At 37.7% G+C, this 14,729-nt stretch overlaps 1 protein-coding gene across 1 annotated transcript in view; it reads left to right on the forward strand.

Annotated features, from left to right (window-relative positions):
- LOC137185623 (alpha-2-macroglobulin-like) overlaps positions 1-14,729 on the forward strand; it is a 38,167-nt gene that overhangs the window by 13,762 nt on the left and 9,676 nt on the right. The window contains exons 15-23 of the mRNA XM_067593871.1: positions 319-464; positions 2,313-2,462; positions 6,860-7,006; positions 7,160-7,259; positions 7,359-7,479; positions 10,387-10,612; positions 13,030-13,156; positions 13,736-13,857; positions 13,985-14,036. Of these exons, the coding sequence (XP_067449972.1) occupies positions 319-464; positions 2,313-2,462; positions 6,860-7,006; positions 7,160-7,259; positions 7,359-7,479; positions 10,387-10,612; positions 13,030-13,156; positions 13,736-13,857; positions 13,985-14,036 (1,191 nt within the window). The remainder of the gene's footprint in view (positions 1-318; positions 465-2,312; positions 2,463-6,859; positions 7,007-7,159; positions 7,260-7,358; positions 7,480-10,386; positions 10,613-13,029; positions 13,157-13,735; positions 13,858-13,984; positions 14,037-14,729) is intronic.

Consider the following 14,729-nt stretch of genomic DNA (forward strand, 5'->3'; position numbering starts at 1 on the left):
TTTTATGTTTTACTAATAAAATATTATCCAGTAGAATTTTGCTTCATTTCATACACCAGGTGGAGAAAGACAGAGGAGACAAGGGGAGAGAGAGAGAGAGAGAAGGAAATGAACTTTAATTAAATCTATAGCACTTCAACTAGCCGATACATGGATGATCCACACATTTCCTACTTATACATAATCAAAACACATGTTTTTTGGTCCAGGGAATGAAAGTTTCCAAGACCTAAAATTGTAAATGTACTTTGAATTTGTGAAGGATTTGTGTTGTGTTGGTTTATATGGCTGACCATGATATTTTGTTTGCTTTTTCAGTGACTGAGGGGGAAGTGTCCTTTCAGTTGAAAGTGTCTCCAGAGATGGCACCAGAGGTCCAGGTTGTTGCTTATGCTGTCCTCCCCAGTGAAACTATAATAGCCCACAGTGCAGACTTCTCCACAGAGAAATGCTTAAGTCACAAGGTCAGTGGCAAAAAGAAGAAGATGATGATGTAGATTTAGATGTAAAATGATATATCAGTGTAGTCTCATGTTTAGGCTTCTACTTTCACAGCGGTTTCATTCAGCTGTGAAAAGCAACAGTATGTGCAAACCCAGTGGTTAAGGTGCAGTCACACAAGCACCAACCTGCAGATGTCCGATCTCCATTTCATTTAAAGCCTGTGCAACTGACGAATTCAAGGGCACATTTCCTGTTGTGCTGACTCAACATTCACCTTTTTCAACTATCACCTGCCGATTTGCATGGTCGATCAGTGTATCATTGCAGTGTTCTAGCAGAGTGACATCACCCCATTTAGGGCATTATTACACGGACAGGCTGCAAACCACAGTATCACTCTCAAATGTGATCCCACGGATCAATATTTAGTTACTACCCCCATTAGAACCAAAACATCAGTCAAGTCAACCAACTCACGTGGAATTATTATTTGAATGTAGAATAACTACAGCGCTGATGTATGGTGTCCAGGCTATGACCTCATCACTCCCCAGAGGGAAGCACCAAGCTCAGCACAGCAGGGCCAAGGAGTGATAATAACTGAAGCAAAATCTTTCAGTTAGTTCAGGCAGCCAACTTGATTAATCACGGCGGTGTACTTATATTGTCACTGCTCTGCTCACTCTTTTACTGCATGCCTGTTTCCACACGGCTCACCTGAAAGATATGGTGTCAAATACTGCAACTGCTGTTCATGTAGAATTTCAAAAGCTCCACCTCCACCCTCCTTTGCTCGGTTGGCGCATACGGCAATAAAGGTTCCTAGCTTCCGAGTTTGCTTCTGTGCTGTGTAGCCTATTGAATATGCACAGCAGTGTTTCTCCCACTGGCCCCACCTGGCCCTTTACATTGTGGCAACGTCACAGATTTTTAAATCGCTTTTCTCAGCTCGAGGAAAGTTTTATAAATATAAAACCTGCATGGATCAAAAATTCACAACAGAAAGTGCCATAATTGAACTTGTTTGCAGTTCAGGGTGTCTTGTCAACAGTTTTATAGAAGTCTCATTTACAATGGTGGTCTATGGGGAAAATGTTTTTTAGGCCGCAGGGGTGTTTTTCGCAGCAATACCGTGAGTAACCACTGGGAAAAATTGGCTGCAAAGCTGATTGGCAGCACCCTATCCACCTCTTATAATACATCCATGTCCTGCAGATTCTGAGTTGGCTAAGTGGTGCGGCAGCATGCATGGAGCTAAAGAGTGAGCAGAGCACCGAGGGCTTAAATACGCCACCATGATTAAAGTGGTGCAATGGATATATGTTGGAGTGCAGGCTTCAACCCAAGTTGAATGGATTATTATATAAATGGAAATATGTACAGTAATGATCTCTCCCATCTAGGCTTGGACCTTGTCACTCCCCACAAGGAGGCACCAAACTCAGCAGGGAGTGGGGAGTGACGATAACAACTTCCCCTTGCACGCCTCATTTCATATCTTTCTTTAGTCAGATGAGAGGCTAATGTAATTGTACCTTAAGAAACAGAACAGAAAATCATGAGCTACATGGGTTGTCCCTGTATCAGCCAAATCAGCTACATATTGAATCTAATCACATTTTAAGATAAGTTTGATAAATTTCCATTTACCACTGAGATCCATCATGCCTCCAGACAAACAAATTGGCCTGTTCCTGGACAGAAATCTGAGGGTGAACAATCAGTCTATCATCTTAAAAATAAGAAAATGTGTCTTCTATATACATATTATAATAACTACTTCTATCAGATGATTCACTGGAGCAAAATACAGCAGGTTTACAGCTCTAAAGGTCATTATGGTGCATCTGATTGTGTGTGTGTTTCAGGTGTTGTTGGAGTTTTCTCCGTCCTCAGCTGTTCCAGGAGAAGAAAGCATCCTGAAGTTGACGGCCCATCCAGACTCTCTGTGTGGCGTGAGCGCTGTCGACCAGAGCGTCCTCATTAAGGAGCCAGGGAAGACTCTGAATGTAGACAAGGTCAAAATCAACCACAGCAGATGCATTCGATTATTTTGTTTATTTATTGTGTTCTGTGTTACATCAATGGGTTTGTAACAAGCAGCAATTTCCACAACTTGAGTCTGAAGTTAATGCCGAAGTACGATAAAGGGCCCCTAGATGCTCCAAATGACTCCTATTCAAAAAGCATGAACTTCTCTCTGGAAGTACTAAGTTGGAGTACAGTCTCCATCTCTAAATTCAGGCCCTCTAATAAGTGTGCTGGTGGTCATTTTGACTCATAGTAGCTTTGATATCTGCCGTGTAAGCGTTGATTGACAGCTGTGATTGACAGTTGGTTCACCTGCTGCTTTCCCCAGCTCCGGGACTCACACTGAGTCGGACTATGGTCTCAATATTTCACTAAGTTTAATGTTACTTGATTACGATACCTACCCCGTTAGCACAATTTAGCTTAAGTAGCTAACGTTAGCCCAAGTGTGCAGCACTTCCGGTAAGATAGCATTAGTTGGGCTTCAAACCAACTCCAGTGCAAACCGATGGGTGACATCACACCTCACTACATCCTTCTTCATATACAACCCAGTCTCACAGCAGTTTGTGAAATAGTCAAATTTAATCTATATGTTCGTGTACATGGACTCAAATTTTCCATCTTTTTCGTGAGTCAGCATGACTTTCAAACGAATGTATTTCAATTGGAAGTGTGTTTTATGCTTGCACCTAGTTTTTATTTTCTGCCAGTCGGGACTTTGGAGCATAGAAGCTGTATTGTTTTTTCTTGTTTGTTATTCATTTATTAACTATAATTGCTACATTACTCAACATTTAATCACAAGATTTCATAATTGTTTTTATTTATTTATTTTAATTTTATCAGTAGCCACAGTCAATGGGCTGCATCAGTCCAGTGGGCAGAGTGGAGGACCTGCTGCCCAGAAGTATTTTCTTTACCATGTTAAGGTTTTCTTTTAATGATATCTTTAACATTTCTCAACACAAAAACACAAAAACACAAAAGTGTTCTTGATAACTCAACAATACAACAATATTTAATCAATACAATAGGTTAATGTTATGGTCATCAGTTTTAATAATTTCTCCTTCTATTCTGAGAAATAAAGTTTTTTTGTCAGATTTTGATAGTGATAGGCTAAGGAAGTGCATTGTGTTGTGGGCATGTTCAACTACTGTTTTGGGTTGTCTGCCGTCAGTGGGCTTCGTTCCATTTCAAATTGCTTCCGTTTGCTGCAACCTGAATCCACACACCGTTGTCTCTGTTAAGAAAAGGCATTTTATAGCCTGTGATTGTAAAATGTGAAGTTGCTCTTTTAATTTCATATTTCCAAGAATATGTGGCTGAGGATATTTAATATGAAATCATCTTTCTTAAAACATATCAATTAATATTGAGCCACGCCATCCAATAAAGCATGTTGTACCATCTTGTATATGGCCATATAAATGGGATGAAGACAGGGTTATCAAACTAGACTTTACGTTTCACATTCCTCATTTAATCCCTGCACTTTCACATATCACCTTCATATATTTCATATATTACTTTCATATACTTTCATTATTTCATATATTTCATCAAAGTGGACTTTAGAATGTGCATTACATTCAACCTCCACTGTTACATTATTTAATCATTTATGTACATGTCACATTTAATTGTTACTCTTGTCACCTTCATATATTTCATACACTTCATTTCTTTGTCCATAGCACAGTCCACATTTCCTTTGTCAATATTTAATTTCAAGTTTTATATCCCATTTCAAAACTATTTCTATTCTATTATGTAAATAAACTTTAAAATTTCAATTTAAGTTTAGTATTATTTAGATTATTTCACTATTATTAATATTAACTTACTTTTATCTATTTTTATTCTTCTGTGTTGTGTTTTTTGGGAGCAAACACCAAGACACATTCTTTGTATGCTTGCATTGACTAATAAAACAGATCCTGATTAAATGGGTTATGTCATGTTGACATAAATCCCAAAACCAAGAATCATAAAGATACAAAAAATCTCCAGGGTTGTGTAAATAGAAGCCTATGCCCCAACCCTAACCCAAGCACTTCAGGCCTTCCCTCAAGCCTGTAGTAATGCCCTTGATTATCAGCAGTATTATAATCTCTGAAGGTGACTCATTTTGGTCATTATTTCCTCTAAAAAAGAAAAAAACAAACAAAAAGGTTTGTTTTATATCTTGGGCCTTCAAAGTTTTCTCTGAAACTAGGCCTGGGATGGTTTGTGTCCATGAAATGAGAAAATTAAAACTTTATTGTGGAGCTAAACCAAATACATCATTGGAAAGGTCTCAACCTGCAGAGTAAAATATGTCAGTATGAAGATTCTACATGGCTCCTGCTTTGAAATACTGACCTTTGAATCTTGACCTTAGAGCATGTTTGAAGGCTTATAATTCAGCAACAAAACAGGCCAAAGACATGAGACCAACTGTTATAGAGAGCTCTTGAGCTCGGCTATCATGTGAGTATAATCAACAACTGGGTTCGCTCTCAAATATAGGTAAAATATGGTTAAAATTAATTTTCATCCATTTAACAATTAGATATTTAAAATTGTATTACACAAATGTGTTTACCATCCCCTTAAACTCCTCAGTGTAATTTCAATTCAATATTTGCGATGTCCAATTCTAGGAAAAACACTAATATATTTTTAAAAAAACTACAATTCCCTAGAGCCGTGCCATGCAGCTTGATACAAATCTTGATACAAATCTACACCACAGTTGTAGTTCTTCAGGTTTAGGGTTGTAAAAAGGGTTGCAAAAAGATATATCTACTGAATATATCAAATTTCTAGTACAGCCGAACTAGTAATTACACTGCATCTAGATGAGCTATGTTAAGAAAATGTAAAGACGTTGGTTTATTTCAGATATTTTAGTCAAAACAGGAGTCGAAAGTGCCAAGTCTGCCCACACGATGGCAGACTCCTCTGATGTCATGCTGAGAGCGCTGCAAATGCAACGCCACTAACACACTGTTAGCTTAGCCTGTTAGTACCTGCTACCACCAATGTTACTGAAAAAAATACATAAATAGGTTGTAAGCTATTTAAATCTATATCCATGGAGCTGTGTGAAAGTTAATCAGGATCCTTTCCAAGAAATGGAACAAAACCAGCTGATGCATCATGGCAGACAGGCTGGAAATAAAGCTGCTAATGTTAACTTCCCTGATTCACTCAACACTCAACAATTCATAAGAACTTCATAAAAACTCTGATTTTAATCCTGCTGCTTTGGTTGTTAAACTGTCACATTCAGTGTGTCTGTCAGTCAAACTGTCAGGTTTTGTCACGTTTTATTTGACCAGCCCAATTTCAGAAAAGGACAGTCATATTAAATCTCAACATTTTTGAAAAGAGCTCTGCACACAATAAGTCAGGTCCTCCAGTATGTCCACCAGACAAACACAGACCATTGACTGTACTAATAAAATGAAAATAAAGAAATAAAGGAAATAAGGACAAAATGTGGGGTTAAATGTTGAATAATGTAGCAGTTATAGTTAAAAAAAGAATATTAAATAAGAAAAATAATACAGCTTCTGTGCTCCCAAATCCTGATTGACAGAAAAGAACATGCTCCATGAAACATACTTCCAATTGAAATGCATTAGTTTGAAAGTCGTGCTGAGTGTCACGAAAAAAATGAAAATTCGTGTCCTAGTACATGAATCTGAAGGTTAAATTTCGTGAGTATTTCATGAATTGTTGTGAGATAGGGTTGTTATATATGGTTTGTAACCTGAAAGTTGCAGGTCTGTATCCTGGGAATGGTTGAGAAAATGTGTTTTTAGGGAAAGAGAAGAGTAATGCTTTCTATTTCCTAACTATTCACTTTTGAGATGTTCCAGAGCAAGACAGTGAGTGGAACTGCCCAGGTTTATTAAATTTAACCCTAGACACACCCTAATCTTCAGAAGTCACATGTTAGGTTTCTCATGTGAGTTTTGGTGCTAAAAAAGACATTAATATCTGGAAAGCAACAGCAACAAATTTCTCACATTAGTTCCTCACATATGTCTATCACTCATGGTAACTTGTATGTAGACAATTAGTCTTTCAGTATATGGATTACACTTTTTATTATTAATCCTGCAAATTGCTGTCGTAAATTGTCTGATGGTTTGAACACTTTGAACACAAGTCCTAACATGTCTGAATCTTTCTCATTACTGCCTTCCTTCCCACATGATATGAATGGAGTATTAGTGTAGGTTCAGAGATATTTTTACAGAAATACTTTCCAAACTGAAACATTTTGTTATGAAAGAGTACCCCATAGCTGTCAAGACTTTATATTGGTCAGTGTTTACAACAGCAAATATTTCACAAATTATAGCCTTTCATCTTTCTTTCTTTTCAGATATTTGACTTGTTGCCTGATAAAAAAGCATCCGGTATTCCACATGACGTTGAAGATCCTGTAGCGTGTATAAATTTGAGACAAAGAAGATATGTTTTGTCGTACCCTGGACATGGCGAAAAAGATGACGCTTACACAGTTTTCCAGGTAATCATTATACACCAATTCCTAAATTAATTGCTGGCAGGACATTTGCTGTGAAAATGCAATGGAAGATACTGAATAACAAACTGCATAATGGATACTACAATACAGACCCAGCTTTGAAGTGCCATCTTTATATGTTGGTGGTTTATGTAGAAAATGGGCCTGAAGATGGCAACAAATCTGTTCCTCAGGATGCCATCATGTGTGAACTTTAAGGGAACAGAATACTACAGTCATCATTTCCTTCGACCAAGTAAGACACACGCTGAACATTTACAAGCTATAACTTCAGGAATGTTCACTGTTTCAAGTTGACCACTGATTCTGATTGAATATTGTCCTGTTTCTTCAGACGTAATTCATATATCTGCGGGTAGCGCAATGAACTTTGGAGATGCAGGTCCACCTCCACCAATAGAGACGACCCGCTCTTTCTTCCCTGAGACTTGGATATGGGACCTGGTGGAAGTTGGGTGAGCTTTTATCACAAGCCTCTTTACGTCATGTTATTTGTCAGCTCAGACACTTAACCAAAACACTGCAGATCTTTTTCATGCTATAAAGAAACTGAAAAAGAACAACAACAACAGTGACAAATTGCTCTGTATTGGCAAACAACAGCAATGAAGTTGCAGTTTTTCATCTCTTGTTTACTCTGTTTCTCATACACACTCAAAACTTTCTATGCTGTGTACACTGATTAAAGGTTCTATTTGTAAGAGTCAGAAATTCCTGCAGTCAACATCCTGTTGGTCACACTCACGTGTGTGCTTGCTCAGTGGCCTGAGACTATTGCAGGTTATGTCCTTTTCCTCTCTTACACTTCTCATAATAACAGAAAAGATCTCAACCGTGTTTCAGCAAAGCATCTCTTACTCCCAGTCAGTCAGCCTCCCCATAAATGTGTGACCACCAACAGAAAAAGCAAAAGGGGTTGACGTTGTTTGTTGACATTAGTGGGAGAAAGGCAAGGCACTCGGGAGTGTGCAAAAACGTCACATCCTTTGGATTTCTGCTGAAAATTCGGCACAGGTCCCTCACATAGAAATCAGTCCACAGGCTGTTACAGACAACCGAGAAAGTTGGGGAAGGTCTCGTTTCTACGTTATGTTACAACCTGTTCACTCATTGGCAATAAAAAATGATTAATACATGTGAATTGCTTCACAATTCTTACACATAGAACCTTTAGGTATGGTTAATGAACTGCTCACTGTTTATTTTTTTCCCCCATTTATAGAATGTTTTTCAGCTGGATAAATAATGTAGGCTAATTGTATCCATCATATTTTGGGAAACAAATCAACCTAATTGATAAAGTTTCTTAATGAGCCACAGTACTGAGACGGAGACAACAATCTAACAATCTAAAACTATCTAAATGCAGAGATACAAAAGAAGTAAAAGAGAAAAAGGGGTGAACTGACCCTTTAAATGGACCAGTGGTGAAGAGATTTAGGTGTATCTGAGGAACTAAAAAGTTCACCTCTATGAGGAACCATAAAGCACCAAAACACAGTAATAACACTGAAATTCCTATTCTGCATATCTGCCCAATAATAATAACAATAAAAATATTAATAATAATAATAATAATAATAATAATAATAATAAGTTGTATATTAGTATTGTATTTGTGTAGCACCTTTCATACAAAAAATGCATCCAAAGTGCAGCTCAATGAAATTACATGCATCGAGTGCTTCACATCAAGAAAGACATAAAAGACATAAAATGAACTTCAGAGGGAAAATAAAACCATTTTGATAATGTTAATAAACATAAGATAAACTAAAGTGAAAATACAATACATAGAATGCGTACCTCAGTTGTAGTAATTTGAGACTTAATATGTGAAAACTCAAAGTATTTTGCCATTTTTACACAAGATGGAAGATAAAGCCCACTGATGTCTAAAACAGAATACGTAATAATAATAATAATAATAATAATAATAATAATAATAATAATAATAATAATAACAATAATAATAATAATAATAATAATAATAATAATAATAATAATAATAATAATAAGTTGTATATTAGTATTGTATTTGTGTAGCACCTTTGATACAAAAAATGCATCCAAAGTGCAGCTCAATGAAATTACATGCATCGAGTGCTTCACATCAAGAAAGACATAAAAGACATAAAATGAACTTCAGAGGGAAAATAAAACCCTTTTGATAATGTTAATAAACATAAGATAAACTAAAGTGAAAATACAATACATAGAATGCGTACCTCAGTTGTAGTAATTTGAGACTTAATAGTTAAAACAGAATACATAGAATGTATAAAATCAAGTGCAGTAGTGCGTAAGCGTGAAGCTGACTGAAGGAAAAACTAGTTAAAGGCTAAAGTGAAGAGATAAGTTTTTAAAAGTATTTAGTGATTTGGCTTCCCTGACATCTATCAGTAGTGTGTTCCATAGTTTTGGGGTGTAATTGACAAAGGCTGCATCCCCGATTTTCTTTTGGCTGTTGCTGGGAATCTCCAATAAACCAGCATCAGATGATTGCAGTGTTCTTGAGGGCAAATAGTTAACAATGGAGTTAGCAATGTAGCTTGGTCCTAGCCCATTAGCGGCTTTGTACGTAAGGAGGAGGACATTAAAGTCAATATGAATTTTACAGGAAGCCAGTGCAGAACAGCTAGAACTGGACTAATGTGCTCTCTCTCGGTTCTGGTTAATAGCTGAGCTGCAGAATTTTGAATGAGCTGAAGCTACCAATCAGGCAACAACTACTGAAACATATTATTATTATTATTTAGTTAACTTAGGCCAGCAGGGCCACACCTCAACCACACCTCTAATCCCCTTTCAAGCCACTTATTCCTGGTCAACCCATCCTGCCCTGTTTGTCACAGATTTCTGGATCCACCCTCCCTTTAACTTCCCTTCATCCATTCACCTTCCTACCTCAAACCTACCCCATCCCTCTCTCTGCTCATCTCTACCCACATCCCTTCATGCTCTCTTCTCTCCTCCCCTCATCCTTTCCTATTCAATACGGTGCATACCTCTCCCATGTCTCATTCTAGGTACCATCTAGGGGCCTGTAATCAGCTCAGGTGGAAACACGCCTGAGACGGAACTCCCACACTGACTCTCCCTCCACCCAGACCAACCTAACAGATGACCTCCTCCTTTCACCTTCACCCATCCCTTTTACATCCATTCATCTTATACCTCCTGAATTTCCATTAAATCTTTAAATGACATATTGTTGTGGCATGGCTCTTGCTAGTGAATGAGACCTTAAGCAGCAAAAATTATTATATATAATTATTATAAACTTGACAGGACCAATCTGAGATAGTAAAAGTATGTTTCTCTAACTCACATAATGTGTCTGTGTGTATGTCTTGATCCAGAGAGTCTGGAATGAAAGATGTGTCCCTCACTGTCCCAGACACCATCACCACCTGGGAGACGGAGGCTTTCTGTTTGTCCCCTCAGGGTTTTGGCTTGGCTCCTCGTAAAGAGCTCACCGTCTTCCAGCCCTTCTTCCTTGAGCTCAGCATGCCCTACTCCATCATCCGAGGGGAGCACTTTGAACTGAAGGCAACCACCTTCAACTACCTGTCCAGCTGTATCATGGTAATGAATATTTTAACACTCACAATACTACTTAATCATTGTATGTGCTGAAGAACTATCAGAATAAAAGAATGTAAGCACTGGAGTCAAAATCTGAAACTGAAGAAAATACACTGAATGTTACAATGTAAAGCCACAGAAGTCATGACTGTTACTATAAGTTGCCATTGTAGTAATTTAACACTGCTTTAACACTGCACATTTCTCACTTGCACTGCATGCATGCACAGATTAGAGGGTTACTGTCACACAAATTCTCACACACAGACCTTACTTACAGTTCATGAAGTTGTTATGACTAATACAATAACATGTCAGCAAACAACTGTCTACTTACACATCCCGCAGACACAAAGCAGCATTAATATCCTATTTGAATCCAGTTTGTGTCCACCAGATGAATGTAAGTCCAGTATTAACTCTTCTTCTAACTCTAGTTCAGTCTCCACCAAAAAGAGTAGTAGTCTTTAGCTTGTTAACTTTGGCTCTCTGTCATTTTGTGCAGACAAACGTTAGGTTTGTCAGAGCTTGTTATATTTTTATTGATTTTATGGTTCATCAAGGATTTTGTATGGAAAGTTTAATGAAGAGTGAGACTCATCCATACAAGCCAATCAAACACCAAATGGAAGTGTTTCCATATACTACATACATATACTTCTACTCTCTAATCATTAAAATAAATCATTAAGGGATCAACATTTTGTTGTGCAATAAGTTAGTTGTTGCCTGATTGGACAGATAAACCTATTATGCACAGACAGGAGTTTCAGTGTACATAACTTTGCTGCCTTAATGGCCTGTGTGCGTCTATTATGTGCTGCGCAATATATTTATCCCCCTCCCTCCGACGCTTCAAATAGGCTAAAGTTCCGTTCTGTTACATTAGAATACCAGATTTGATGGACCAAATATATTCAGAGCTGGACTCAAAATATTTGGGGTTGTTCGCTGTTGCTGGACACGAACAAAAACGAGACGCAGGAGGCTTTCTGTGAAATCTACTGCGTTTCCACTGGAGTTGGTTCAACACTGAACATTGAGGGAAACAAATTAGCTTTCTTTCAGCTTTGGGGGGGAATCTGATGTTGTGTCATTTACAAATATTGGGGAGACAAAACTCCATGTTTCATATTTTGGAGGGGGCGTGATCCCCTGTCTCCTGCGATGATTACATGCTTGCAGTGAAAAATATTACTTCATTACCAAGGTGGGAATTGAATTTAAAAAAAGGGAATATAGGCTGCCAGTCACTGAAATGAAAACTGAAATGAAATTTCACATTTAGAAAGCTTTCTCATGCTCACCCTCCTGAATCCCAATTATTGGATGAAAATAAGTGTTACATGTATGCTAGATAGACATAACATGTTGGGCCTTCAAATCTACTACTGTACATATCATTTTGTTTGAGTTTGTGAATGGTGCATCGCTTGGTCGTTTTAAATATTACTGCTGCAAGGAATTGTGGGACAGAATTATCTCCTTTCATTTCGTAAAGGATGGTCAAGGGTAGCCTATGCTAAAGGAGATTAGAAAGAAAGCACTGAAGCACCTTTCCTTTTTAGAGAATTCGATCAGCTCTTATCATCGCTGCCACTTAGATACTTCCAGGTCATTTCACTCAGTTAAGAACCTTCCAAGCAAAAAAGACTAGTTGACTGCAGCCTAGGTCTTGAGGTGGGAAATTGGCGGTACAGATGTCACTGAATATCGATCCCTGCTCCCATTCACACATGACCCCATGCAGGAAATGTTCCTGAATATTTCAGGGATAGACTGCATGTGTGAAAAGGGCTTAACATTACACAATGTGTTGAATCATTATGGTTTGGGCCCTCAAGACATTTGCTACAGGGTAAAAATGTAACAAAATAACAACCCCTTAGCCACGGGGGTGCCCCAAGAACATTCTGCTTTGAACGCATTGATATATAATCTGCAACCCCTCTATTATAGCAGATGTTTGTCTGAGGGCAGAGGGGGAGTCAGTCAATCCAATACAGGGATACAGACAAGCTTTAATGTCACAGCATAAAATAAGAGGACCTCCCAGTGAAATGAGACATCACTGAGCTCAAGGACATGAGGCAAAGGACCAAGGTTGCATTATATTTGAAGAATTCAAATTCACACCAAGTAGCTTTTATTCTGTTATCTGTCCAAAACAATTACACATGTAGGTCATGATGTACATTATTTGACACAAATTTTCTCTAATAAAAAAGAAGGCCTGAGCATATACGATCACTAATTAAACTCCAAAAATATCCATTACTATTGGTGTTAAAATATTTTAGTCAAAAACTTGATATAATACTCTTTGCTGAATAAAATTTTGTTCATACCAATATGACTGTCAATCATTTTTTTTGTAACTTTACTGGCTTAAAATTGAGATTATGTCTGTTGAACAGGTCACTGTAACTCCAGCACCCTCCTTAGATTACACCCTCACCCCTCTCTCTGGTGACCAGTACACATCCTGTCTGTGTGCCAATGAACGCAAGACACTCAGCTGGACCATGGCACCTTCAGTCTTAGGTAAGTGTCACACCTTTATCCTTGTGTGCAGAGATTTTGTCAATACAATCAGAGATTGCTAAAATATTATATATAAACTGCTACTCCAATTTTGTTTCTGATTTTCCAGTGTTCTGTATTTCGTGGTAATTCAAAATAAATCCATGACAACAAACTGACTAAAGCGACTGACTAAAACTGATTTAAATTGTAAAACTTGTAAGATGTGTTCTAGGACTTTCATGAACATGAAAGAAACTTTAATGTAATTTTTGTATCTATTGGACTATACCGTTGCTATGATATGCCATTCATGTAAATGACCATTTAGAAACATGTATTACAACAAAATATTTTTGCTCTATATTTTCCTCTCTGCTCTATATAAACTTGTCAGGCTGAGTGATAAGAAAATATATTAATTAGACTAAAATAAATTATAAAAAAGACTAGAAGGGATTTTCTATTTATTCCCAACACATTTCATTCCTCCAAACTGTGTCACGGTGGAGAGGGATCCACCGAAATAAAACACTCCAGGCTCTAAGAAGTTTTAAGTAGATAACTGATCTTCATACATGTTTTTATGATCATTTTTAGGTGTCGTGAATGTGTCAGTGAGTGCTGAAGCTGTGGCATCCCACAGATCATGTGGCAATGACATTGTGACCGTGCCAGAGAGAGGTCGCGTTGATGTGGTCACACGATCTCTCATAGTGAAGGTGGGTACCTTAAATACAAGACGACAAAGAAAAAAGTGTATACTGTACATTTGATATTAAAATAAATGATCAGCTTTGACAGAGCACATGTGCTACTTACATGATTTTCCACCTCTTTCCCTCTCAGGCTGAGGGAACTGAGATGACAAAGACTCACAACTGGCTGCTCTGCCCAAAAGGTCAGTATGGTTAAGACCAGGGGCCAGATGCATAAACGATGCGTACGCACAAAAACCATGCATACGCCATTTCCCACACATAAACTGGTATTTATAAGAACAGAATGTGTGGTGAGAACCTCACACAGTCTTCAGACTAGCATACACATGTTTTTCTAAAGCTATCTGAGTGTGATGTGATGTGAAGATGAAATATAAGGTGAGAGACGCAATCTTTAGTAAAACATGGTTTAAGTTGATAACCAGTTACACTGACTGTGTGATTTTTGTTATACAGAGATTTGTAAAATGCCAATCAAACGCACATTTAGAAATGCAACATTGATTAATTACTTTTGTGTGATTCATTTTATCATTCTTTTAATTTACATAGAGTCAACGTTTGATTTTGCTGTTAGTATTCTTTTTATTTTATCCTTAGTTGAGACACACCTTGTAAAGTCGGTTTACATATGAGAGCTACAAACTAATCATTAATTGTATATCTGACATATCACTGCCGACAATGGTTTACAGACAGCTGTTCTGCTGTTGGAGAACCTTGCTGGTGCAAAACTTCTTTCCTGTTTGTTTCACTGGCAGGTGTACAGACTGGTGGAGCAGGCGGTAAAATGATATGAAAACATCTGATTCAGGGCTTCATCCATTTATGGCTCATTCTAAATGACATCTGTAATAAGGCGGTTGCTTCTG

The sequence above is a fragment of the Thunnus thynnus genome, chromosome 7 (genome assembly GCF_963924715.1).
Source record: "Thunnus thynnus chromosome 7, fThuThy2.1, whole genome shotgun sequence".
Lineage (NCBI taxonomy): Eukaryota > Metazoa > Chordata > Actinopteri > Scombriformes > Scombridae > Thunnus > Thunnus thynnus.